The sequence below is a fragment of the Pan paniscus genome, chromosome 13, assembly GCF_029289425.2.
Source record: "Pan paniscus chromosome 13, NHGRI_mPanPan1-v2.0_pri, whole genome shotgun sequence".
In the NCBI taxonomy this organism is placed as follows: domain Eukaryota; kingdom Metazoa; phylum Chordata; class Mammalia; order Primates; family Hominidae; genus Pan; species Pan paniscus.
In genome coordinates this window covers 110,837,509-110,865,077 of record NC_073262.2, presented here as the reverse complement: position 1 = coordinate 110,865,077, position 27,569 = coordinate 110,837,509, and the positions used below count along the sequence as shown (strand labels likewise).

Sequence of the window (27,569 nt, the reverse complement as noted above, 5' to 3'; positions counted from 1 at the left end):
CCATCCCACGGGAATTGGCGCGTGGCGATTGGAGGCGTGTCGGGGGCGGGGCTGGGGGGAGGTGGGCTGAGGAGGCGGGGCCTGGGAGGGGACAAAGCCGGGAAGAGGAAAAGCTCGGACCCGCCCTGTGGTCCCGGGTTTCTGCAGAGTCTACTTCAGAAGCGGAGGCGCTGGGAGTCCGGTTTGGGATTGCCAGGCTGTGCTTGTGAGTCTCAGCTTGTGAGCGGCTGTGGCGCCCCAACTCTTCGCCAGCATATCATCCCGGCAGGTAACCTCAGGCTCCGAGGGGCGGCCCCGGTCCCTGGCTGTGGAGGGGTGGCTCTAATTCCGCAGAAGGCAGGAATGGGGTAAAGGAAAAAAGCGCAGATCTTGGGTGTGGAGGGAGTCGAGGCCTGCGTGCAAAGAAGGGAACAAATCCAGGTATTGAGAATGGGAAAAGAAAAGGGAAGGAGGGGATGCTGGATGCTTGGATATGCAGAAGGCCTGCTTTTGGGCATGGGAGGGAGAAACTGGGCGGTGAGGAAGTTGGATGCAACGACAAGGGGAAAATCAGGTCTGCACTTGGGTTGGAAAATCGAGGGGTGGAAGTTGCAAGAATGCATGTAGAAGACTAAGCCTGGAGTGTAGGAGGAAGAAAACGTGCAGCAGCTGGGGGCTGGATGCAAAGAAGGCTGTAAGCCGCAGACGGGCGTCTGCAGGCAACTCAGGCGGCGAGGAATAGCCTTGAAGCAGATCCCTCGCGTCCGCCAGGGGGCGTGGAGGGGCGGAGCTCCAGCGGCCTTCAGAGGGGTCGCTAGGCCACACGGGGCGAGAGGGGGCTGGGGGAAACACCCCCGCCAGTTCCGGGTGCCTGGAGTTTAAAAGGTCCCAGCACCAGCGAGGGGAGGGGAGGGGAGGGGAGGGGCGGGCATGGAGACCTGGAAGGAGGTACCGATCCAGCCTTGATTGCAGCCCTCTTGCACAACGGCCATAAGGACGGGTGCAGGCCAAGAGCAAGGACGTGCAAACCCCAAGACCTGCTAACGGGCGGCGAAGCTGGGGCACGCCCTCGCACACGCAGAGATAAATTGTGCTCCCGTGACCTTTATTTGGAAAGTGCCTGCGGGCCTAAAACTGGCCTTTGTCCCTCCGAGTACACTCAGCACTGTACTTTAAACCGGATAAACTGGGCTGTCTGGCAGGTACTAAAAACAGCTAAATTCTCCTGTGAGTGTTCTGTATGTTAACACTTTTTATTCCTTGTTTTGTTTTAGGCGATAAACTACCTTCAGTTGAGTCTGCAAGACTGGGAGGAATTGGGGTGATAAGAAATTCATTCACTGTCAAGGTGAGAATTAGCAAATTTTCCCCTTCTTCTGTACTTTCTTTGATGTGGCAGTACAGTGTTTAACTGGTCTTGGGGGCAGGCCGAGGCACTGCAAGGGAATGAGTGAGGAATATTTCCAACAACGAATTCCAACAGCTTCCTTGTTTCTTTTAATACAGTGTCTTATCTGCAAGAGATCATTTTCGCCCAGAAATTATTGTAGTTCATGAACTCGGCAAAAAACAATCTGGCCAAAAACTTGAGGTTGATGAAAATAATATTAAATGGCTCTTTTTTTCATTAAACTACTCTGTATTGTTATTCCACGTTTATTTTCTGGAATTGCACAAGTATGTTAGGAGATAGGATTCAGCTACTTTAAATGAGCTGGTGCCTGCTGGTCTTGGAACAGCCCTTCCTTCTGAAGTTGGGGTTGGGTTGGAGACAAAATCTGAGGGGCAACAAAGGTGGAGAAGTCAGTCCAGTGGGGCCTCGAGCCCATCCCGTGGAAATCAGATCCAGAAGAAATACAATTATGTTCCACATGGTAGTAACAATAAAGCTTCACTGTTTTAGTTAAAAGATGGTAAAAATTTCATGGCTAAGTAATGTGAGGAAAACCTGAAGCGTCTGAAGTATGCATTATGAGATAAAGAAAGATTACTGCAGAGAGTACAGTTGCTTTAACTGAGAAGGAAATAGTGAACTAAAAAGATATCAGTCTTCACATTTTAGGTACAATATTTGACCTCTATTAACTGTATTTGCCATCAAGAATAAATTGCCATGTCATGACTGTTGCATCATACTATATAGGGACATGGCCATGGAAGTGTATTATCAGGAACCAGATAAGTTCACTGCCTCCTTTTTTGCTTTGTTTTAAAACAAGGATAGGTGTGACAGTGGAATCAAACATGAACTGAATCATATGCTTTGAGCTGTACTACAAATTATACTTGACATTACAAATGGGAAGTAATTGACTCATCCACACCATTCTGTTCATTTCTTTTAGTCTAGTTCAGTTCCAGAAGGTTCCCCCAAAGGAATCTCCTAAACACTAGTAAGAAGAATTCTAGAATTGCGAATTTGGGAAGTGAAAATGGGCCTGGGGATTGGAAATACATCCAGGCTTGTCAAGAAACAGACGCTTACTCTCTACTAATCATTACATTTTTATTTAAAGACCAAATTACTTTAGCTCAATTTTTCAAGAAAGACTATTTTAGGCTTCTTATCTAATAATTCTTTAAAGTCAATTCTCTTGACTTTTTTAGTCCTTAAGAGAATAAAAGCAATTTGCAGCTGTGTTGTTGGATTAAAAAAGAGTTTCGATTAGAGCATCATTAGAAGGAATAGATAACTTTTAGCAGGCTCAGAGCTTCTTCTGCCTCTAGGGACAAGCTGGGACAGTTTCATTTCTTCCAAAGGGTCCAACCTTGCACTTTCTGAGAATCAGATTGATTTGTATATGCTACCCCCACACCCTATCCTTAAAGTGCTGTCTTCCTAGGACAATGCACAGTTTGTCCTATCCCACTCACTAGCAGCTTACCCTTGCCTGTGAACAGCCAGAAGAAGATGACAGGGACATGCTTGGGTCCTGGGCAGTGGCCCTACTGTATAGAGATTCTTCTAATTGAGAAATCACTTTGTTGTATTTAGCCCCACATCTCCAATGTCTGTGTTGTCTCTAGGAAAACAGTTCCACCAGGAATTCTTCGTCTCGCTTTTAGACTTAAAGTTTCCCTGAATATGGGTCACAGGAACCAGTTGAATCTCCTCATGGCTAGTTATTTTTATTAAATAACAAAAACAGCCTCTTAAAGGAGGAGAAATACTAGCACTCACCATTCTGCACATCTTGAGAGCCCAGTAAAATGATGAGTTGGACTGAAGTGTTCAATAAACATGAGATTGTGGAAATAATCTCATTTCTTAAGACAAACCAGTAGTTGAGAATAATGACTGCATTATGAAGGGCACGTTATAGGGTCAGGCTCTCCCACGCTCTAGCTAGGTGGCCTTGGGAAAGCTCTTTTTTTTTAACAAAGTAAAATGGGGAAATGATGGCCATTTTTTTGGATTGTTATGAGGGCTAGCTCAGAAACCGCGTGTGAAACATAACACAATACTTTGTTCAGAGAAGATACTCAATTCTAATGGTAAATAGAATTGCTGTTACTAGCTTTTTATTCAACTACACACAAATTGAATTGCATGAATTGTTCTTTTAGTAGTCACTACGTTGTTTATATAAACACTACGTTGTTTAAACACTACGTTGTTTATGTAAACACTACGTTGTTTATATATTTCACTTTATAATGAAATAAATGACAAGGCATGTATTTTTTTTTTCTTTTTAGGTTTATTGAAGTCAAAATGTCCAAAAAAATCAGTGGTGGTTCTGTGGTAGAGATGCAAGGAGATGAAATGACACGAATCATTTGGGAATTGATTAAAGAGAAACTCATTTTTCCCTACGTGGAATTGGATCTACATAGGTAAATGAGTTAGCCCTCCGTGTAGCAAACTCAGAAAGGATAATCTGGCTGGGCATGGTGGTGCACACCTGAAGTCCCAGCTACTTAGGAGGCAGAGGCAGGAGGATCTCTCAAGACCAGGAATTCAAGTCCAGCCTGGGCAACAGAGTGAGACCCCATCACTTTAAAAAAAAAAAAGAAAAAAAAAGGGAAGGAGAAACAGGAAAAAAAAAAGAATGTAATCTGAATTATTTTGAGGTGAAGTTAGCTTTTTTTTATATAGATATAGCTGTGTTTTGTGAATAAAGTTTGTTTTAAGCCTAAACATATTCAGATGAATCTTCTAATTTTAACATACTGCTAGGAAAACTGGATTTATCATCTAAAAGTCAAGAATTATAAGGGAAAGAATGATTTTCAGATTCTTCTAACCTTCTGTTTCCTGTGAAGGTTTTATTTGTAATAAAGCAGTGGCTAAGAATAGTACAATGTATTGAGAAAAGGGAAATAAGAGAGGTTGTTCGAAACAGTAAACTAAATGCAGTTAACACAATTTTGTCATTTCAAACTCAATTTTCTATCACTCTACTTAGTCAATGGACCTGTTTCCTTTTCATTCCTCACCTTTTGCCCTTTTCATACAATTGTAGTGCAGAAAGAATTCATGATGTTTCTTAATTGAACCCCTCCTTTCCAGCAAAATTCCCTTAAATCCTGTGTCCCTTTGCCCTGTGTGTAAAGTGCTTGGGGACAGATGCAAAAGTCTATGTAATTCTCTCATTTTTTTCGCTGTGTTTTTCATAAACTTGCTTCTGTTCTTTGTACCTTTATGTAGAGATAGAATTTTTAAAAGGGTAAAGTGGCTGAAGACTGGCATAGAAAAATATCGAGCAACACGTTTCAGCCAAACTATTGGCAACTCTAAGTGTGTTTGCCTCAGCCCAGAATTAGTCATCAAAATTTGTCCTAAGGACCTGTTTGAGTGGAGACATTTAATTCACATAATGTCATTAAACATACTTTTTAATTGTTCTAAACCTGAGCTGCTGATGTCTATATTGAAATCATGATAAATAGAAATCATGATAAGATATAAATACTTGCAGAAGTCAACCAAACATAGGAAATTAGGCATAAAAACATCTTCCAACTAGGTTAAAAAAAAAAGCATCTTAGGAACTCCTGTTTCAGGACTTTACATGACAGTAGGTGAACTGGCAGGGTTCTTTTCCTTATAATGGCTGCAACTAAAGATGCTTTGAGCCTCTTTAGTGTAGAATCATGAGGAGTTTTAAAGGGGAGTCAATGACTAGGAGGAAAAAAGTTGGTGGCTGCAGACTAGATAATTTTTGGAGGCTCAAACAAGTTTTAAATTTTTCCAAAATTCCTATTATTATCACTGACTGGTTCTTTTTCAGGAGAATGGAGCAGATAGTTTGTTTTATGTAGGCTGGACAGTGGTCTGGGCAATTTGTTCCTTTCTTATCTTCTTAGAAATGTTAAGAAGACAAGCAAAAAATCTACTAATTTGCTGATAGATTCTCCTTATGAGAAATGGTTCCTAGGAACTTGAAAACTACTGATCATACTTCCTGTTGGAGTTGGGATTGGATCAGCATTTCCTATGCAAGAAGATAACAAAGGACATGACTTTGTTAGATTTATATGAATTATCTAAAGTCGAAGCAGTTGGGAGTTACTTTTATTTGGAAATATGTCAAGATTACTATCTCTTTGTTTGCATCATGAGTTGGGTAGGAGATCTAAGAAAGGAAGATAAGGGAACCAAAAAGAAATCTAGAGGCAGGTTTTAAGAGCTGAAAAACTTTTCTTTAAATCCTTGGAGAACAGAATAAATTGTTACATTATTTTGTTTTCTTGCTTTTTAACAAACTATTGCATGCTTCAAATAAAGCTTTGCAGTAATTTTCTGTGCTCCCTGGACAACCAACATTCTTTCAGCTCTGAATTACCTGCAATCTTAGTGTTGGTGTATATTAAGCTATTACTCTCTGGTATGTACAAAACCATTGATGGATTCCTTTACTTACCCAATAAACTGTAGGCTTGTTTCCAGAACAAACATTTGCTCAAGAATTACAGAAGGAATTAGCTGGGCATGGTGGTGCATGCCTGTTGTCCCAGCTACTCAGGAGGCTGAGGCGGGAGAATCACTTGAACCCAGGAAGGCAGAGGCTGAGTGAGCCAAGATCGTGCCACTGCACTCCAGCCTGGGCAACAAAACGAGACTCGTCTCAAAAACAAAAAAAGGGAAAGGCTCATTTTATGACTAACTGGCATTAATGAAGGAGTCATTCGCATTTTTAGCATCAACTGTCACATCTTTACCTCCCAACACTTTAATATCAAAATACAAAAAATCCTTTAAGCCCTCCCACCCCCTTTTATTTTTAAAGAGCAATATTTACTAAGGGAAAAAGGTGGTCCTTAGACTTACACTTAATTATACTAATTATATGGAGAGAAACCAGGCCATTATTGCCTCTATCTGGTGAAAAACAGGAGGCAAAGGGCAGAGTTTGATGGTTTCCATTCATTTTCCTGATAGACAGCTTCCCATTACAAGAGGAGGGGCAGCCTAGCAGTCTAGCCTCTCTTAGTTCTCTTTATAGTTGGCACCCATCTTCTGTGTTTAGGGTGTGCTAATGCTAAAACTTGGCAGATTTTGGTGTACTGTGAGCCTTCGCTTTCTGCATAATGAGCTCTATATGCCATCACTGCAGTTGTAGGTTATAACTATCCATTTGTCTGAAAAAATTTGCTTCTAATTTTTCTCTTTCAAGCTATGATTTAGGCATAGAGAATCGTGATGCCACCAACGACCAAGTCACCAAGGATGCTGCAGAAGCTATAAAGAAGTATAATGTTGGCGTCAAATGTGCCACTATCACTCCTGATGAGAAAAGGGTTGAGGAGTTCAAGTTGAAACAAATGTGGAAATCACCAAATGGCACCATACGAAATATTCTGGGTGGCACGGTCTTCAGAGAAGCCATTATCTGCAAAAATATCCCCCGGCTTGTGAGTGGATGGGTAAAACCTATCATCATAGGTCGTCATGCTTATGGGGATCAAGTAAGTCATGTTGGCAATAATGTGATTTTGCATGGTTTTTTTTTCATGGCCCAGAAATTTCCAACTTGTATGTGTTTTATTCTTATCTTTTGGTATCTACACCCATTAAGCAAGTTACGAAATTGAGAAATGCATATATGTATAACTGTATATTTACACACATTTAGCTAAAGGCAAATACAAATAAACTTACAAATAGGCGTCCATCTCAACACATTTTTTTTCAAACATGCTGTTTTTTTTCCTTTATCCTTTTATTCAGTTATACCATATGATACTGCCATTTTTATGTTGGTAATTTCATATGGTTCAACCAGATCTGTGGTTTTCAACACTGGCTGCACAATAGGATCCCCTTACAAGTTTTTTTGGTGGTTTTGTTTTGCTTTGCTTGATTTGTTTCTTTGTTTTAGTTCCAATGCTTGAGTACCACCCTACACAAATTAAAATCTGAATTCCATGGGGTTCAGGCATTTTAAAGCTCCCCAGGTGAATCTAATGTGCAAACTTGAGAACCACCAAAGATTGTATTAAACATGATCCCATCATGCATAAAAGAAAAAACTGGCTGGGTACTATGGTTCACACCTGTAATCCTAGCACTTTGGAGGCCAAGTTGGAAGCACTGCTTGAGGCCAGGAGTTTGAGACTAGCCTGGACGACATAGCAGAACCCTGTCTCTACAAAAATGAAAAGTATTTCAATAATTATGTCAATTGTTCATGGAAGAGCCAGTTTTGTTGTTTATTCATATACAAAGTGAGTAGGCGAAGCTGAGTGGAGTGGCATGTGCCTATAGTCCCAGCTACTTGGAAGGCTGAGGCCTGAGGATCCCATAAGCCTAGGAGTTCAAGGTTACAGCTATGAGCTATGATCACACCACTGCCTACGCAACAGAGCAAGACCCTGTCTCGAAAAAGAAAAAGAAAAAAAAAAACTGACTCGGTAGTTGAAAGCAGCCTTACTAAAGCATTCCTTCCTACCTGGAAAAAAAGTATTGCTTCTTTACTTCTGTACCAGTAGGCTTGTTGCCAAATTAAGCAAAAAAAACTGCCAAGTAAACAAAATCAAAGTTCAGTGTTGAAACTGAGGTTTCAGACTTTCACAGAAAGTAGTTTATGTCTTAAAAGGACCTTAAAAACAGGAATCTCTCATGCTGAAATCCAGAGGTTTTAATGTAGCCATCATTGAAAACAGTGTGTTGAGGGTAAACAATTTAGTCCTTGAGGGGGTCAGTTAACTTTGTTCCACCCTGTGGCTAAAACTATCCTTTCATCCTGGCCAAAGCCTTCAGAAATAGCTCCCAGGGGCCCAAGCAAGGGAAGGTAGATGGCAGTGGTGCAAACTCGCTAATCTTGTAAAAATCACCCTAGATTCTTTCCAGTTCAGTCGTGCCTTTTTTCTGCGTATATCCTTTTTGTTTTTTGTTTTTGAGACAGAGTCTCGCTCTGTCGCCCAGGCTGGAGTGCAGTGGTGTGATCTTGGCTCACTGCAACCTCTGCCTCCCGGGTTCAAGCAATTCTTCTGCCTCAGCCTCTCGAGTAGCTGGGATTACAGGCACATGCTACCATGCCCGGCTAATTTTTATGTTTTTAGTAGAGACGGGGTTTCACCATGTTGGTCAGGCTGGTCTCAAACTCCTGACCTTGTGATCCGCCCGCCTCCGCCTCCCAAAGTGCTGGGATTACAGGCATGCCACCATGCCCGGCCTTCCTCTTTTTTTTTTTTTTTTTAAATTATTTTGGCATCAGTCATTTGTAAAAATGGCCATTCTATTTATTAAAGTCCAGAAAGAGAATTTCAAACCTCAGGTTGATTCACGGACTGTTTAAATATACATAAACCTATACAAAGCATTTATGGTGCTTTGGTACCTCAGTTTCTCCCTTTTCAGAAATAGTAATAAATTACCACCCATATTTACTTTATGGATTTTATATGTCAAAAATGTTCTGTGTAAAGTAGGTGTTTAATCTTTATTGTTACTTACTGCTCTTTTACCAGTTGTTATTAGTATTTCTCTACACTTATAGATGTGGCTGGCACCTGCTGGTACCTAACTCTGCAAGTATCTGATTCAATTCATTGAAGAAGATACAATGCAGCAAAGACTTATGGATGTCTAGTATATGCCAGGCATATTATTCCACTGAGTAGCTGAGGCCCATGAGGGAGGTGCCTGTCCTTGAACAGCCCTTTCCTAAAAATCATCATCATCCCATTGTAGCTGCTCCCAGAATGATTTGATTGCTCCATATGAACAAGTCCTATAACACTAGTAACAATGATACCATGAGAGACCGAGCCCCGATGGCCTAAGTAAGGACGAGACCTCAAGTCCTTTGACCCTGGATGCATTATTTCTACTATATCATAGTTCCCTCCTTGTAAGACTGATGTAAGAATCAAATGAGATTATGCAAGTTAAGCATTTAAAGCATCTGGCATAGAGTAAGGACAAAGCATTAGCTACCTCAGTACTACAATTAGTATTGTTATCATCACCCTCTAGGGAGACTTCCCTGACTTCCTTCCATGGTCACCTCTTTTCCTCTGTCATCCTATAGTTTTTTTTGTGGGGGGGGGGGTCTAATACCCTCTTTTGGCATTTGAAAGCTCTTATATTGCTTTTCACTTATATATGTCTTTGTAGGGTTGTAAACTTCCTAAAGGAAAGTGGCTTATGTTATTCTCTGTCCTCTTCAGATCAGTGCTCAGAAAACTTTCCTATACCTCGTATAGGCACCTAATAAATATTTACTGATTTAGGGGAATGTCTGGACCTCTTCATCCCCATGTCCTAAAAAAAAAAAAAAAAAAAAGAAGTTTGACATACTGCCCTATTTGTCTAGGTGTCTTCTAGGTCTATATTATATGAATATTCTCCTTACAATTCCTGCTAGGGTATTTTTTTTTCTTTATACCTTTTTCCCCCCTACACAGTACAGAGCAACTGATTTTGTTGTTCCTGGGCCTGGAAAAGTAGAGATAACCTACACACCAAGTGACGGAACCCAAAAGGTGACATACCTGGTACATATCTTTGAAGGTATGTATGACTGTAGCATAAGCTTCTTTTTTTTTTTTTAAACAAATGATTTAGATAATATTTTTATTGCTTTTTTTGTTAGTTATGTGACTGCCTAAAAATATAATCTGAATCTACAGTGTTTTTGCAAAACCCGAAACTTGACATAAAGAAGTAATTTGCTTCCATACCTTCCTGTGGCATGAATAAAGGCACAAAAGGGTTACCCACTTAATTGGAAATGCCTTTAGGCAAAGACAAGGAGATGATTATGCATTTATCTTAAAGCACAGAGAGAAGGTTGGCAGAAATCTGCTGTGCATGAATTATATACATTAAATATTAATATTCTCAAATCGCCCAGCATATAATCCTGCCCTTTGCTCTGGTAGGGCTCTTGTATCTGGAAGAGGTTTCCTTATATATTTGCTGAAGTTTTCTTCTTGCCCTTCTGGGTATTTATCCTGTGAAAAAGTAGAACATTTGCTTTTTGCCTTTTCTTTCCCAGCTACCCTGCTACCTTTGATGGCAAATCCCACCCAAAAGTTGTTGAAATAATTAGTGGGCCCTTTTCCTTCACTATTGAAGTTGTTGAAAGCACTCACACAAACAAAAATACCCAACACTCACCTACCTTTTGTTTTTCTTGCCTCTTCCAAATAATATCTATTGGAATCTGGTTCTGCAGGCTTCAGCACCTTTCACCCTGAACCCAAGTTAACCCTGAGCATTGGCATGGATTCAAGTTCTATCTTTAAGTAATAACAAAGTTCAATAATAGTTGTAAAACACAGTGATTACATGTAGCATAATTATTTCTACTTATTTCTACCAACTACAGTAGGAGTGCTCAGTATCCTCCAGGAGATTATAAGAATTTTCATTCAGTATTTGAAATTTAAGTTTTTCTCAATAACTGAGGATTGAGTGCACCCCTAAAGTTTAAAATAGATGTTGGGAATTGTAAAGGTAGGGTGTTTGTCCATTCTTGCGTTGCTATAAAGAAATACCTGAGGCTGCGTAAGTTATAAACAAAAGAGGTTTAATTGGCTCACGGTTCTGCAGGCTGTACAAGCCTGGCTCCAACACCTGTTCCTGGTGAGGGCCTCAGGAAGCTTCCAATCTTGGCAGAAGGCAAACAGACAATAGGTGTATCACATGGCAAGAGCGGGAACAAGAGAAAGAGAAGGGGGAGGTCCCAGACTCTTAACCAGATTTCAAGTGAATTAACTGAGCGAGAACTCACGTAATCACCAAAGGGGATGGTCCTAAGCCATTCATAAGGGATCCAACCCCATGTTCCAATCACCTCCCACCGGGCCCCACCTCCAACATTGGGAATCACATTTCAACATGAGATTTGGAAGGGACAAATATTCCAAACCATATCAGTATGTAAAAGAAGTTTCAAAATTATTTGCCTTTTCTTAAATGTATTTCTGGTTCATATCAGTTTTTGGTATTTCTGCATCTTCAGGATTTTAAAGACTGTATGTTTTTTCATTTCTATTGTCCTTCCAAAACAAGTTAGAATGTCCTTATCTAGAACTGGCTTTTCTCTATGTGCCTCAGAAATTTGTGGAATATTCAGGTTGGAAACCTGTCTGGGACTTCTGAAATCTAGTCTCAGATGTGAGAGCTGAGAAGTAGGTCATTTGGTTGTGGTGGGTGATTTTAGCCTTATTACAACTACATTACATTTATTCTTCTCCCTTTTTTTCCTCTCATTGGTTTCTCCTCTACAGAGGGTGGTGGTGTTGCCATGGGGATGTATAATCAAGATAAGTCAATTGAAGATTTTGCACACAGTTCCTTCCAAATGGCTCTGTCTAAGGGTTGGCCTTTGTATCTGAGCACCAAAAACACTATTCTGAAGAAATATGATGGGCGTTTTAAAGACATCTTTCAGGAGATATATGACAAGTAACTATAGTTCTTTTTTAACTTTTTCTTTATTCTCAAGTAAGCTGACATTTGCATATAGAGTATGTATCTCCCTATCCCTATGATTCTGGGGAAATTGAGTGAAAATCATCACTGTCTCTTAAAGATAAGGGCAAAACTGAGGTTTAGCAGGAGTGAAACAAAACCACTCTGACTTGCTTTTATAAGATAAACATGTTCTTAAATAAGGTCCCCACATGAATTTTTTTCAGAGCCAGGTTCTTTAATGTTTAAATAAACGTACGCTGTTAGTGATAAGTTCTAATTTTTCATGTGTGAGTTCCTAAGTCAGACCCATTTCCATTCTTTCTGAAGCCCATTGTTAGAATTTAAAATTCTGGTGGCCAGGCACGGTGGCTCATGCCTGTAATCCCAGCACTTTGGGAGGCCGAAGTGGGCAGATCACGAGGTCAGGAGATCGAGACCATCCTGGCTAACACGGTGAAACCCTGACTCTACTAAAAATACCAAAAATTATCCGGGTGTGGTGGCGGGCGCCTGTAGTCCCAGCTACTCGGGAGGTTGAGGCAGGAGAATGGCGTGAACCCGGGAGGCGGAGGTTGCAGTGAGCCGAAATCATGCCACTGCACTGCAGCCTGGGCGACAGAGCGAGACTCTGTCTCAAAAAAAAAAAAAAAGAAAAAGAAAAAAAAAAGAATTTAAAATTCTGTTTTAGTGGAGTCATTTGAACTTAAGTCTGAGTTTATAACAACACTGGCTTCCACAGCACAGGAGGTGAGCATGTGTTAATATTTAAGATTGGCATAACTCCCTTTAGGTGCAAGTGTTCAGGCCAAAATGTTCCTGAGGCATTTTGATTCCTCCTCCTGCTGCCCATCTATACCAAGCCCAGAAACTGTCTGGAATATATTTTAGTTTCCTGAATGACACCAAGAAGTAGAACAGTCTTTTCAAAAATGTGTTTTAAAAATAAGCTGAATCTCAACAATCTGATCTATAATATAATGAAAACTGAAAAGTGAAGTAGTCATTGGGATACTCTACTGTCTCACTTAATTCTCAAGGCTTCCCTGCAAGGTGGGTAAAATTGTTCCTACAGATAGTCAAATTGAGTTTTACAGTTAGAAAATGATTGGGCTAGGATTTGAGCCAATGTCTGTCAGATTCCTGAGTTTCTGCTACTTCTACTAAAATATGCTGCTTCTTGTGTGTCCCGTCTTCTGTTTGGGACAAGCAGATGATATCCCTAACAAAATCTATTTTCTTTATTATTATTCTCTTTTCCCTTTTGTTTCCCAGGCGGTACAAGTCCCAGTTTGAAGCCCAAAAGATCTGGTATGAGCACAGGCTCATCGACGACATGGTGGCCCAAGCTATGAAATCAGAGGGAGGCTTCATCTGGGCCTGTAAAAACTATGATGGTGACGTGCAGTCGGACTCTGTGGCCCAAGGTACAGAGGTGGAGCCTGGCCTGTAGGAACAGAGTCATTCCAGGGTAGTTCTCTAATTTGGGAAGGGGAGTTTTGTAGTCCTTTGTTGTAAAATCTTGGAATGTTAAACCTCCAGGTCCACCGTCTTACCTGACAGCTAAGGAAATTAAGCTCAGACTAGAGAAGTGATTTACTCAAGACCACATGGGAAGTAAATTAGTGGATTGACACTCCTGGCTCCAGTGTCACTCCTTGAAGTTTTAAAGCCTACCTGATCTGAAAATCACTCCCTTTCCCTGCCCTCCTTGTCCTTTGGTGAAAATGTAAAAAACCAGGGCACTCAGGCAAGGAGGGATAAAGTGAGGAGCCTGATCATGTCATAACCAAGCTTTGGTGCCTGCAAAGCTCATTTATTGGGCAGCAGGGCCTACTCATGTCCCTCTGCCAGCTGCTGTTCTGGTAGAATATAAAACAAATGTGTTTGGCTGGGCACAGTGGCTCACGCCTGTAATCCTAGCACTTTGAGAGGCCAAGGCAGTGGATCACTTGAGGCCAGGAGTTCAAGACCAGCCTGGCCAACATAGCAAAACCCCATCTCTACTTCAAAAAAAAAAAAAATACAAAAATTAGCCAGGTGCGGTCACATGCCTATAGTCCCTGGCACTCAGGAGGCTAAGGCATGAGAATTTCTTGAGCCTGGGAATTGGAGGTTGCAGTGAGCTGAGATCATGCCACTATACTCCAGCCTGGGCAACAGAGCAAGACTCTTGTCTCAACAACAACAAAGAAAAAGTGTTTTTGTTTACTGCTTAGCTTACACACAAATCAATTGAGCAAAGAACCCTAGGGGCTGTTTACAGAAATTCCAGGGGAAGTTTCATGCATGGGGTAAGGGCCAAATCAACAGAAACACAGCGCCTGGTTTCCTCAGCACCAAGTTGCCCTTCAGTTTCAGTTGCCCTTGGTAGCTGTGTGAACTTGAATCTCCCCAGATGAATGTTTGTTAACTTTAATTATGTTTGTTTTTCCCAAAAAGTACTACTTTTTCTGTCTCTTATCAGTGTTAAACATCTCCTCTCAGTTTGAAAATCAGTAGATCAACCTGGTTAAAGATAACTTTTTGCCAGATAAATGAGTTACACAACTCTCCTTACCGTCCTTCTGTTTCTCTACTTCCTCACAATCATTTGTACTGAATGCAACAGAGGAAGGAGTGTTATTGCTTTGTGATGACTCCGTGGTTGATTATTAACTTCACAGGTGATGTTGGGAGGTAGCAAAAATGGAGAAAAGAAGAAAATCAATTATATAGATGTAAGAGTTGTAATGTGGTTCTTTCAATAAGAAACCACAGAAGAGAACTATTGTACTGAGGGTATGAAAGAGAGCGAGGAAGGGCAACTGGGATGTTCTTAGATCCAACCGATCCTGTGTTTACCTGCCTTCTCTTCCCAGTCCCAGCAGGTGTATGAGCAGCTTGAGGGTTCTTAAGAGACAGCTCTCGTCCATCTTTATTTCCCCAGAACAGCAGAGCATTGCACATAAGAATAACAATAATAGATTGAGCTCTCACTGTGTCCAGTACTATTCTAAGGAATATAAATGTATATTCATATATATTTATGAATATATGTATATTTATCTAATCCCACAGCAACCTAGTGAAGTAGGTGCTGTTATTACTCCCATTTTACAGATAAGAAAACTGAGCCGCAGTAGCTATGAAGTCATAGAACTAGAGTGGAATGTAGGCAATTGGACCCTGAACCCTCCATCAAGGAGTAGGTATCCCTGAGATAAATGAGGGGAAAATGCAGCCTTTCCAGACCCATTGGCTCTGACATCTGGAGCGGGGATCCTGCCTTCTGAAAGGCAGAATTATTGGTGATTCCATGTGCTGTTGTTTACTTTGCTTACCAAGACCTATCAAGATTGAGTCATTTATGCTCTCATCTCTGAGAGACTCAGTGCTCTTCATGCAGTTGGACCCAATGCTTCATGCTCCGCTACTTACAGGGTATGGCTCTCTCGGCATGATGACCAGTGTGCTGGTTTGTCCAGATGGCAAGACAGTAGAAGCAGAGGCTGCCCACGGGACTGTAACCCGTCACTACCGCATGTACCAGAAAGGACAGGAGACGTCCACCAATCCCATTGGTAAGATGGTGTTTACATTGATTTCTCACCAGAGAGTGCTCTCCAAAGCAGCCCAGATGTGTTCCCTTGGCTGCTCAGTGTTTTGTGTGCAAAGTCATCACCAAGTAGCTGATTTGTTCTACTAATAAGATCTATTTGAATATGCTTCTTAAAATATACAATATTTGCTTTTCTGTTTTGTGGGAGAACATAGGTTACAGAGAGGAATGTTATCAACAAGCATTTTCCTTTACCTCTGGTGCAGTGAAATGTCACATAAGGCTACAAACCTAAAAGTCACATGGATAGATCCTTTTAACAAGTTTCAAAGCTAGCACTTCAAAAAGAGATTACAGCCTGGAAAAAGGAGACCAATATAGACAAGAGACAGAAGAGATTGTGACCTTTTTCAAATTAGAAAATGCCTTAAGTTTCAAACACTAGTACCATGCCATGAAAATGTGTTTTTTTAAAGTTTGTTTGGTAAAATATGTCTAACTCTCCTAAAACTTCTAGCCCATGTGGTTAGTATCTAAAGAAGTCTGTCACCTAAACAAAAAACTATTCTGTTTTTGGGAACTGTGAGACATTTGGAAACCTCTATAACTAGGATGATTGGAGTGTTGTGTTTTTTTCCCCCTTTTAGCTTCCATTTTTGCCTGGACCAGAGGGTTAGCCCACAGAGCAAAGCTTGATAACAATAAAGAGCTTGCCTTCTTTGCAAATGCTTTGGAAGAAGTCTCTATTGAGACAATTGAGGCTGGCTTCATGACCAAGGACTTGGCTGCTTGCATTAAAGGTTTACCCAAGTAAGTATAAGATGCCGTAGTTTCTATGGTCAAATTAACACTTATCCTCACTAGGCTCAGAGCATCGGTGCTTTCTGGAATTATATAAATTGTTATTCATCATCTAGTTCAGGAGTCAGCAGATATCTGTAAATTGTCAGATAGTGAACGTTTTAGGCTTTGTGGAACAATACAGTCTTTTTACAACTACACAACTATTCAATTTTGCCTCTGCCATTGTAGCAGGAAAGCAGTCATAGACAATACAGAATCAAATGGTGTGGCTGGTACCAATCAAACTTTTATGTTCAAAACCAGCCTCGATTTGGTTCATGTGCTGGGCTGTAATTTGCTGACATCCCATCTAGTTGATAATCATTGAACGAAAAGGTTCTATTTAATTTTAAGAAGCAGATTATAGACAAATAGAAACAAAGGTACTTCAGAGGCTATTTTATTCTACTCCTTTATTTTCTTTAACTTACTGATGAGAAAAGTGAGCAGCACAAGTTTAAGGTGTGCAATTGATTACAGTCCCTTAAGTATCTGTAACCAATATTTGGGCAAATATTTGACAGCCCATATGTTTACTGAGAATTTTTCTGAGAACATGGTAGCCAGTATCCTGGAGGGATTGTCTCCATATCTCAACCAGTGCATCTGCAGAGGTCCCAGGTAGGGTCAGTATACCCCATAATGGGGATATACTTGGTCACTGCATGTTTCTTAATTTAAATTTCCAACAAGATTGCAGTGTTCGCCGGGCACTGTGGCTCATGCCTGTAATCCTAGCACTTTGGGAGGCCGACGTGGGTGGATCACGAGGTCAGGAGATCAAGACCATCCTGGCTAACACAGTGAAACCCCATCTCTACTAAAAATACAAAAAATTAACCAGGCGTGGTGGCGGGCACCTGTAGTCCCAGCTACTCGGGAGGCTGAGGCAGGAGAATGGCGTGAACCTGGGAGGCGGAGCTTGCAGTGAGCCGAGATGGTGCCACTGCACTCCAGCCTGGGGGACAGAGCGAGACTCCATCTCAAAAAAAAAAAAGATTGCAGTGTTCGAAATGGTCTTAGTGGAATACCTTTGTAGCCTATTTAATAGGCACCTGTCAGCAGGATTATGTTATCCTGTCCGTTGTCTTTTGTTTTTCTTTTTTTTTCTTTTTATTGAGACAGAGTCTCGCTTTGCCCAGGCTGGAGTGCAGTGGCGTGATCTTCGCTCACTGCAACCTCCGCCTCCCGGGTTCAAGTGATTCTTCTGCCTCAGCCTCCCAAGTAGCTGGGACTTGTGCCACAACACCCGGCTAATTTTTTTTTTTTTTTTTTTGTATTTTTAGTAGAGACGGGGTTTCACTTTGTTAGCCACGATGGTCTCCATCTCCTGACCTCATGATCCACCCACCTTGGCCTCCCAAAGTGCTGGGATTATAGGCGTGAGCCACCAGGCCTGGCCTGTCTTTTGTTTTTCTTAAGACACTGATAGAAATAATAACATTATAACTTTTTTTAAGGACATGTAACAGTTTGTGGGAAGGTGGGTAAAGGTTTGGCTATGCCCTGAATAAGTTTTGTTATGTTTAAGAATGAGGAAGAAGTGTGATGATTTTGGTCTCAGCAGCATTAGTCTGAACCGAAACTCCATGATAATTTCACCCCCAAAGCTACATAGCAAGAAACCTAACTGAGTATGTATGGATGAGTCTCTACTGCCGGTTGCCTAGAGAGCCTAAGTACTGAGCCTGGGTCAGCCCCAGGAACCCTGAACATAGTCATTGTCTATAGATTTTGTAGCTCACTAACATGAATGCGTTTTCTTCCAGAAACAAATAGAATACTATTTTAAGTAGCATTTCTAGGACTTTACCACTACCTGCTACCATATCAGAGACAAACTAAATTTTCTTTTTTTTCCCTCCCCGTTAGTGTGCAACGTTCTGACTACTTGAATACATTTGAGTTCATGGATAAACTTGGAGAAAACTTGAAGATCAGACTAGCTCAGGCCAAACTTTAAGTTCATACCTGAGCTGAGAAGGATAATTGTCTTTTGGTAACTAGGTCTACAGGTTTACATTTTTCTGTGTTACACTCAAGGATAAAGGCAAAATCAATTTTGTAATTTGTTTAGAAGCCAGAGTTTATCTTTTCTATAAGTTTACAGCCTTTTTCTTATATATACAGTTATTGCCACCTTTGTGAACATGGCAAGGGACTTTTTAAAAAGTTTTATTTTATTTTCTAGTACCAGCCTAGGAATTCGGTTAGTACTCATTTGTATTCACTGTCACTTTTTCTCATGTTCTAATTATAAATGACCAAAATCAAGATTGCTCAAAAGGGTAAATGATAGCCACAGTATTGCTCCCTAAAATATGCATAAAGTAGAAATTCACTGCCTTCCCCTCCTGTCCATGACCTTGGGCACAGGGAGGTTCTGGTGTCATAGATGACCCGTTTTGTGAGGTAGAGCTGTGCATTAAACTTGCACATGACTGGAACAAAGTATGAGTGCAACTCAAATGTGTTGAAGATACTGCAGTCATTTTTGTAAAGACCTTGCTGAATGTTTCCAATAGACTAAATACTGTTTAGGCCGCAGGAGAGTTTGGAATCCGGAATAAATACTACCTGGAGGTTTGTCCTCTCCATTTTTCTCTTTCTCCTCCTGGCCTGGCCTGAATATCATGCTACTCTAAATAGCATATTTCATCCAAGTGCAATAATGTAAGCTGAATCTTTTTTGGACTTCTGCTGGCCTGTTTTATTTCTTTTATATAAATGTGATTTCTCAGAAATTGATACTAAACACTATTCTAGTCCTTATCTTCTCCTGAACTGTTGATTTTAATTAAAATTAAGTGCTAATTACCATTCTTCTGCGTTTCTGTTTATTGGACGCCAAGCACCACGCTACATCCTAGCCATAGTAATGTAATCTGAAAAAATTCTCCGCTCTTAAAAAGTTTACCATGGTGGAAATAGATAAGTAAATAGTAAGATGTAGATCCTGCAGTGAAAGGAAAGAGGACCAAAGAGGGAACTAAAAGAAGAATTAAGGAATATTAGAGAATAGATTATGTCTATGCACATGCTAAGGAGTTTAGTCATTATCTTATAAATGATTAGGGAGCCAATGAAGACTTTTAAGAAATAAGGGACTTGATCATATTTTTATTTTTAAAAATAGCACTCTGGGAAACTTTGATAAAAAATGGATAGTGGCTTTGGGAGGCCAAGGCAGGCAGATCACAAGGTCAGGAGTTCGAGACCAGCCTGGCCAATACGGTGAAACCCCGTCTCTACTAAAAATACAAAAATTAGCCAGGCGTGGTGGCGCACACCTGTAGTCCCAGGTACTTGGGAGGCTGAGGCAGAAGAATCGCTTGAACCTGAGAGGTGGAGGTTGTAGTGAGCCGAGATCGTACCACCGCACTCCAGCCTGGGTGACAAAGTGAGACTCCGTCTCAAAAAAACGAAAAAAGAATGGATGGTTTGGGGTGGGGAGGAGAGTGTTAGGTGCAATTGAGGAAGGAGGACCAGTTAGGAGGCTGTTGCAATACTTTAGGTGGGAAATGATGAAGATCTGACTGGAACAGTGGCACCAGGAAGAGAACGGGATAATCCCTGGGATAAGGAAGTTGAATGGATGGGTCTTGGCAAGACCAAGGATATGTGGGGATGGAGGGACAGCAGCAAGTCAAAGATGCTTCCCGCTTTCTGGCTTCACACCTGGGGAAAGGCTGCTCCACATCCTAGCATCTCTGGGAGGGAGGCTCTGGTGAGGTTTTGCGCTCTCACACATCAGAAGTCAGTGAGTTGGGGTGGGGATCCTTGGTAATTTCTAGTCTACCTTCCTGGCAAGCTTGGAGTTGGGCCCCAGACACTGCTCTACACAAATGCCCTTGAAGGCCCAATGAAACATGGAGCCTTTCAGAATCCGATGGCATGGAGCTTATTCAGAATGAGCTTTTGACCAATTTCCCTCAGTGCTACCCCAAAATACATCCAAATCCAAGCCCACAGTCCTAGAACACCCTGTTGAGAGGAGATTCTCATGAAGTAGGGGAGGCCCATGTGGCTTGGGCAATTTATTCCTGGCCAAATTGAAGTTAGAATCCAAACCACATGAGCTCTCCTGGCAAGGGAAATAAAAATCAATTTTCACATGAGATCAACCAGTGTCAGGTCACTCAGGTGGTAGAAAAAAAAAAAAAAAAGAAAGAGGCAATAAATATTTTCATCTCGTAAGATTTTTAAGATTTTTCAGTAAAAGATTTTATAACCTATATTATCTGTAGTTTGTAAAAGGAATGGAGATCTACGTAAATTAGAATACAAGACACATAATCATTGTTTCTCTGGTGGCTTTTTGCTGATAAATTCAACTAGTCTTTGCCTCAATATAATGACATGCCAATGACTCATTTTAACATTAATACCTGTAAGTTTTTTTAATAGAATAGATTGGGATTATAAGGAAAAGGAATGTAAATTCTTTTTATGTGCCTTCATACTATCTCATTTAATTCTCACCAAAGTCTTAAGAAGTTGACTCTATAGCACTGATTTTTTTATGAGAAAGCAAAAAATTAGAGATGTTATTAATATTTAACTTAAAGGTGGAGCTGATATTTTCTTCCAAAGGCCACAGGTCTTTCTCTCTTTGGAAAATAGATTTTTTTTTTTTTTTTTTTCTGAGATGGAGTCTTGCTCTTTTGCCCAGGCTAGAGTGCAACGGTGTGATCTTGCCTCACTGCAGCCTCTGCCTCCCGGGTCCAAGCAATTCACCTGCCTCAGCCTCCCAAGTAGCTGGGATTACAGGCGCCAGCCACCAAGCCCGGCTAATTTTTGTATTTTTAATAGAGATGGGGTTTCACCATGTTGGCCAGGCTGGTCTTGAACTCCCGACCTTCCACCTCGGCCTCTCAAAGTGCTGGGATTACAGGCGTGAGCCACCGCACCCGGCCGAAAACATATTTAAAGCCCTTTGATGTCCAATATACTGGTTAAATGTAGTGTTCTTCAGATTATTAGATATTTGGCTTTTTATAAAATTCAAATTGTTTTAACATTTTAAACTTTACATCCAAAAAAAAATTGTCAAATAAAATGTGTTTTGCACTCTCTTCCTCTCATCTAAACTTATTACTCAGCTGAGCACAGTGGTTCATGCTTGTAATCCCAGCATTTTAGGAGGCTTGAGGTCAGGAGTTCGAGACCAGCCTGGCCAACATGGTGAAACCCCATCTCTACAAAAAATACAAAAATTAGCCAGGCGTGGTGGTTGTAGTTACTCAGGAGGCAGAAGCAAGAGAAACACTTGAACCTGGGAGGCAGAGGTTGCAGTGAGCCAAGATTATGCCACCGCAGTCCAGCCTGGGCAACGGAATGAGACTCCATCTCAAAAAAATAATAAAAAATTTAAAAAATAAACTTATTACTCTTTTTTCAGATTTTTGCCTGGTAAACTCTTCATAACTGTTAGAGCATCCATTTCCTCTTTCATTAACAAGATTTTAATAAATTTTAAAAGAGTTTTGGGCCGGGCATGGTGGCTCACACCTGTAATCCCAGCACTTTGGGAGGCTGAGGCAGGCGGATCTCTTGAGGTCAAGACCAGCCTAGCCAACATGGCGAAACCCCGTCTCTACTAAAAATACAAAAATTAGCCAGGCATGGTGGTGGTCACCTGTAGTCCCAGCTACTCAGGAGGCTGAGGCAGGAGAATCGCTTGAACCGGGGAGGCGGAGGTTGCAGTGAGCTGAGATTGTACCACTGCACTCCATCCTGGGCAACAGAGTGAGATTCCGTCTCCAAAAAAAAAAAAAAAAAAAAATTGTTTTGTTTCTACTACTTTGACCAAAGTTGCAAAATACATCAGTGGCCATTTTGGACCAGAACTTGGGACTCACATTTCAGGTTTGGGTAGGAGATGAAAGCATCACATACAACAAAATGATGGCATTGGACTGGGTGATTTTAAATAGTTCCTCCAGCACTCACAAGCATCCTCAGAGTTGATCTGGTGAGTGCAGATCAACATTTGGCCTAATGTCTATCAGGATCAGCATTTGGCCAAGAACCAGTTAATGTCCTAAAATAATTAGCAAATGAACAGATGCTGACCAATACATTCAGAGGCTGATGGTTTATTATGTAACAACTAGAGGGTCAGAATTGTTGACCTAGAAAATGACTGCTCTTTAGCACAACATTGAAGGCAGCAGGATCCAGGGACAGGGAACATATGAGTTCCAGACTTCAAAACTCTAAATTGTAGGTACTGTTTCTTAGGAAGAATTTCTAACTGAAAATATTTAAAATTTAATCTTAGCAGTCAGAATCACAGCTCCCCTGTGTTCTTGCTTGACACATAAAATCCTTCTACAATATTAACAAGTGACCTATCATCTACTTCAATATTACATAATAAATATTTCCCCCAAATTAAGGGTCTTGGCTCTTCTTATTAAGAAGGAAATTAGAAACTAATATAAAGAATGATAATAATGATAATGAAGACTTTGAATATTTATATCAACACTGATAAAAGTTTTGCACTCACCTCTCTAGTATTAGAGATTTTCACAACCCCTATTTTTAATATTAGGGAGAATGTAGCTTCCAAACTGTAAATTCCTCTGGAACAAGAAACTCAAAGAACTCTGAATTTGAATGATATCTCAGACTCTGCAGGAGGTGAATTTTGCAGATATTGTAGCATTGTTTATGAAACTGGCCCAATTGTCCCATAGAACTAATGTTTATGGTTTTTCTGAATAAACATAGAAATGGGCCCTCCTAGTCTTAAAACGAAAAAGTTACATTTGTCTTATCTGAGTTCCTTTCTCAAGAAATAAACCATCAGGCCTCTCAGATAGCATCAAGGAATTGGAATTTACCAGATGACTGCATCTGAACAAGGAAACATCAGACCCCTCACCCATCATGATTGTGAAGCAGTTACCTGCTTCCTGTTGACAAACTCCTCTTCCTTACTCCTCCCTAATTCCTGTTTCCCTGAATGTTGTTACATTCCTTCCCTACTTTATAAACTCTTAATTTTAGTCAGTCAGGTAGATGGATTTGAGACTGATCTCAAATCAGTGGGTGAGACAGATTGGGTTCAACTCTGAATACAGCATGGGCAAGTGGGAATTTATAGCCAAGGAGCAGGGTGGGGTCAATGGATGGAAAATTACCAAGAGGAAACATCAGGGGTGAGGGGGATTCTGGCTAAAGCAACCAACAGGATTCTTGCTGAAGAGAGACCAGAATGATCAGACATTACCCAGGAGATGGTGGAAGATGAGGAATATGATCACACATTGAAGATGATCAGATATCAATAATGTGGGGGTTCCTTGCTAAAGTGACTTGGCAGGGTCCTTTGCTAAAACTGGATTTTACGAGAAAATACACAGATGGACCTAGCAGAAGATTCAGAAGCCTGACTAAAGTTCGGCCAAGCAAAACTGTATCTTTGTCAAGTGATACAGCATCCTTCTCAGTGTATGATAATACGGGAAGAGGGGGAAGGATGCATAATGTTGGTTTGTCCTCACGTTGGTGAAATTAGCTTTGCTTATTTGGTGATAAGGTGGTAGCTGCCTTGTGAATTTACTGTTCTCTCCTTTGTAAATGTAAGTAACGTGTAGGGAGATGCTGTGTATGCACACTGCTCATCATCAAGCTTCACCCATTGTTTCAACGTCCATTGATGATTTTATAACTCCATCACACCTTCTATAATTATTACACACATTAGCATAAAAAGAGTATATATTTATATTACCATAAAGAACAGCTTTCTCTTCCTTCCATTCATCTATATTGGTATTATTGGTATAGACTCACAGATTCTTTTTTTTTTTTTTTTTTTTTTGAGACAGGGTCTCGCCCTGTCACTCAGGCTTGAGTGCAATGGCATGCTCACAGCTCACCACAGCTTCAACCTCCCAGGCTCAAGTGATCTTCCCTCCTTAGCCTCCCTAGTAGCTGGGACAACAGGCATGCACCACCATGCCCAGCTAATTTTTGTGTTTTTTTGTTGAGATGGGGTTTCGCCACGTTGTCCATGCTGGTCTCGAACTCCTGGACTCAAGGGATCCACCTGCCTCAGCCTCCCAAAGTGCTGGGATTACAGGCGTGAGCCACTGCGCCCAGCCCGGACTCACAGATTCTTATTTTATTCAATGGACTGTAATTTACGGCCATCTTCATGTATTTTGATGCTTAGATTGTCTCAGATTTGGCCAGTGGGAATCCTATGAAGCTGGGTTGTGTCAGGATTGTAATGTATTTTGCAAACAGTTAATTTGGGTATACTGTCTTGTATATTAAGCCACCTAGTAGTATGATTCAGTTTTCTTAAGTGAGGCTTCCTCCGAGAAGAGCTTTCACGTGCGATCCTCCTTTCCTACCAATAGAATGTATTGGTCCACGCGTTCCTTTCCAGATCCAACCAGACAATGTCTCAGCAGAAAGTATTGTTGAAAGACCACCTGTTTCAAGATGGATCTCCAGAGACTGGAGACTTACTTAACTTAAAAAACAAGTCTGGGGTAGAAGCAAAGGAAGGTACTAGGGTGCTAGGGTTGTCACCAGTTACTGACCTTTTGGAAAGATGGGGATATCGACTTTCAAATTCTATTATTGAGACTAAATTATGGAGTCCACACGATGGACTTTCAGGTAATAATGGGAACAGGGACAGAGTATGACTGGGATAGGCACATGAGGACTTCTAGGGCAGCTGGCTATGTTCCATTTCTTTATACGGGTAATGATTACAAGAGTACCTTGTAATGGTTTACTACATTATACACTTGTTTTGTGTGGTTTACTGCATTCTTTTTTTTTTTTTTTTTTTTTTTTTGTTTGAGACGGAGTCTCACTCTTTCACCCAGGCTGGAGTGCAGTGGCGCGATCTTGGCTCACTGCAAGCTCCGCCCCTCAGGGTTCACGCCATTCTCCTGCCTCAGCCTCCCGAGTAGCTGGGACGACAGGCGCCTGCCACCTCACCAGCTAATTTTTTGTATTTTTACTAGAGACGGGGTTTCACCATGTTAGCCAGGATGGTCTCGATCTCCTGACCTCGTGATCCACCCACCTCAGCCTCCCAAAGTGCTGGGATTACAGGCGTGAGCCACCGCGCCCAGCCTGCATCCTTTTTTTAATAATAAAAAGTTTTTAAAGGTATATTAGGAAACCTGTTCTTAATCCCTTGGACTAATTGCATAGGACAACATTCTTCTGGAACAAATTCAAAAACTTTCTCTGCAGTGTAGGCTCACCCTCTTGACAAAGCCTCTTGGTTTGCCTTTGATAGATGACACAATTTCAAATCATCTTTAACCTTTCCAAATATAAGCTTATGAAGCCTCTCTCCAGGAAGGCGCTCTGCCCTGGAATTTTAACTGGACTATATACTAAGTATTATGAGTAAAGACATTTGAGGGTCTTTAGTGGGCTTTTTGGACCTACATTCCTTTACCTGGATGACTTCATGACACTTTCTTGTTAGGAGTATTTGGTTTTAAAGCTTTCATTTGATTTCTACATGAGAATTATCCTTTTCCTAGTTGGTCTTGCTTTATTTGGAAAATAATGCTTTGCACATTATTTATATGCTCAGAGACTAACGTTCAAGACAGTCTAACTGAATCACATTTTCCTATGTTCTAGTCACTAAATTTTTACCAATTTCAAAATTTTCTCTTTTTTTTTCCACTTCAGAAGCTTTTCAGTCATTTCCTACAGGGTTTAACTCTGAATTTTTTGAGTAAACTCCAAAATGTTTAAAATACGTGATTAAAAACTAACAACTTGCTGGGCGTGGTGGCTCATGCCTATAATCCCAGCAGTCTGGGAGGCTAAGGTGGGCGAATCACAAGGTCAGGAGTTCAAAACCAGCCTGGCCAATATGGTGAAACCTCGTCCCTACTAAATATACAAAAATTAGCTGGGCATGGTGGCGGGCACCTGTAGTCCCAGCTACTTGGGAAGCTGAGGCAGAAGAATCGCTTGAACGTGGGAGGCTGAGGTTGCAGTGAGCCCAGATCACGCCACTTCACTCCAGCCTGGGTGACATAGCAAGACTCCATCTCAAAAAAAAACAAAAAACAAAAAACAAAAAGCTAACAACTTAACTTTGACCCTGAAATATTATTCTAATATTCTAGAGCTATTCTTACCTATTTAAAATGTTCCATATTTCCTGGCTGCAGTTACTCCCTTTGTTAGAATTACTCAGCAAGTTTACTTTTCTTTTGATCATGTTTGTATTTTTATTGTTTGCAATACCCTGCTTGTTGGTGACTTATTTTTTACTGCAAATTAATTACCACGCTCTTGTTCTATTCCATGAAAACTTACAACTTGGAGCTCAGCCAATGTTTTTAATCTGGCCTTTCCATCTGCATCTACTTCCTTACAGAAGGGTTTTTTTTCCTTTCTTTGATTTTTGAACTTAATTCATCCAACAAGTAGATTGGAGTATGTCTGCTAATCCTGACACTATCTTGGTAAATCAGTGTCCCATAGGACCCACAACCTCTAGGTGAGGGTACTTTTATAGGTCAGGCTACTGCGATTGTACCATTGCTGAGCGTCAGACAGCTTGGGTTTTGAGTCATTGGTTTTGTGACAGTGTTTCAGTATGATTCTTTACTATTATAATGGGAATGCTTTTCAGAACTTATTTGGAGTTAACTTGGGTCTCATTTTCTATGAACACATTCTTCAAATATCCTAAAGCTATGGCAAGATAAGCAACATCTTGATTTGTACAATTAGTACTTTAATTCTTGCCCTTTTCCACAGTTGTGATTACCTCACGTAGTTCAGTGGTATTGAAAGGTGACAGCGTGCTGGCAGCCCTTGCTTGCTCTCAGTGCCTCTTCGGCCTCAGCATCCACTGGCCGCACTTGAGGAGCCCTTCAGCCCGCTGCTGCACTGTGGGACCCCCTCTCTGGGCTGGCCAAGGCCAGAGCCAGCTCCCTCTGCTTGCGGAGAGGTGAGGAGGGAGAGGCACTGGCGGGAATCGGGGCTGCGTGTGGTGCTCACGGGCCAGCGCGAGTTCCAGGTGGGCGCAGGCTCCGTGGGCCCTACACTTGGAGCAGCCGGCCAGATCCACCGGCCGAGGGCAGTGAGGGGCTTAGCACCCAGGCCAGCAGCTGCTGGGTGCCCCAGCACTGCTGGCCCGCCCGCACCATGCTCAAATTCTCACCGGGCCTCAGCTGCCTCCCAGTGGGGCAGGGCTCGGGACCTGCAGCCCAGCATGCCTGAGCTCCCCCCGACACCACGTGAGCTCCCATGCGGGCAGAGCCTCCCTGAGGGGCACCGCGCCCTGCCGTCCCATTGACTGCCCAAGGGCTGAGGAGTGCA

The 27,569-nt window shown here is 41.4% G+C and overlaps 1 protein-coding gene across 2 annotated transcripts; it reads left to right on the top strand.

The window, feature by feature from the left end:
* Positions 1–13: 13 nt before the first annotated feature.
* Positions 14–19,052, top strand: IDH1 (isocitrate dehydrogenase (NADP(+)) 1). 2 transcript variants are annotated; one of them, XM_055109047.3, is made up of 10 exons: positions 14–268; positions 1,254–1,327; positions 3,679–3,816; positions 6,600–6,891; positions 9,835–9,940; positions 11,665–11,842; positions 13,124–13,275; positions 15,271–15,411; positions 16,037–16,199; positions 18,105–19,052. In XM_055109047.3, exons 3-10 carry the CDS (start codon positions 3,695–3,697, stop codon positions 18,193–18,195), a joined length of 1,245 nt encoding a protein of 414 aa, XP_054965022.1. In that variant the 5' UTR covers positions 14–268; positions 1,254–1,327; positions 3,679–3,694; the 3' UTR covers positions 18,196–19,052. The 2 variants fall into 2 exon arrangements, with proteins under 2 accessions (XP_054965022.1, XP_008972526.2); XM_008974278.5 differs by lacking the exon at positions 14–268 and adding an exon at positions 761–1,181.
* Positions 19,053–27,569: the final 8,517 nt, after the last annotated feature.

Coding starts and splice junctions, on each gene's coding strand:
- IDH1 (XM_055109047.3), top strand. CDS start 3,695: ATGTCCAAAAAAATCAGTGGTGGTTCTGTGGTAGAGATGCAAGGAGAT. Junction 9,941..11,664: donor CCTGGTACATATCTTTGAAG/GTATGTATGACT, acceptor TCTCCTCTACAG/AGGGTGGTGGTGTTGCCATG. Junction 15,412..16,036: donor GACGTCCACCAATCCCATTG/GTAAGATGGTGT, acceptor TCCCCCTTTTAG/CTTCCATTTTTGCCTGGACC.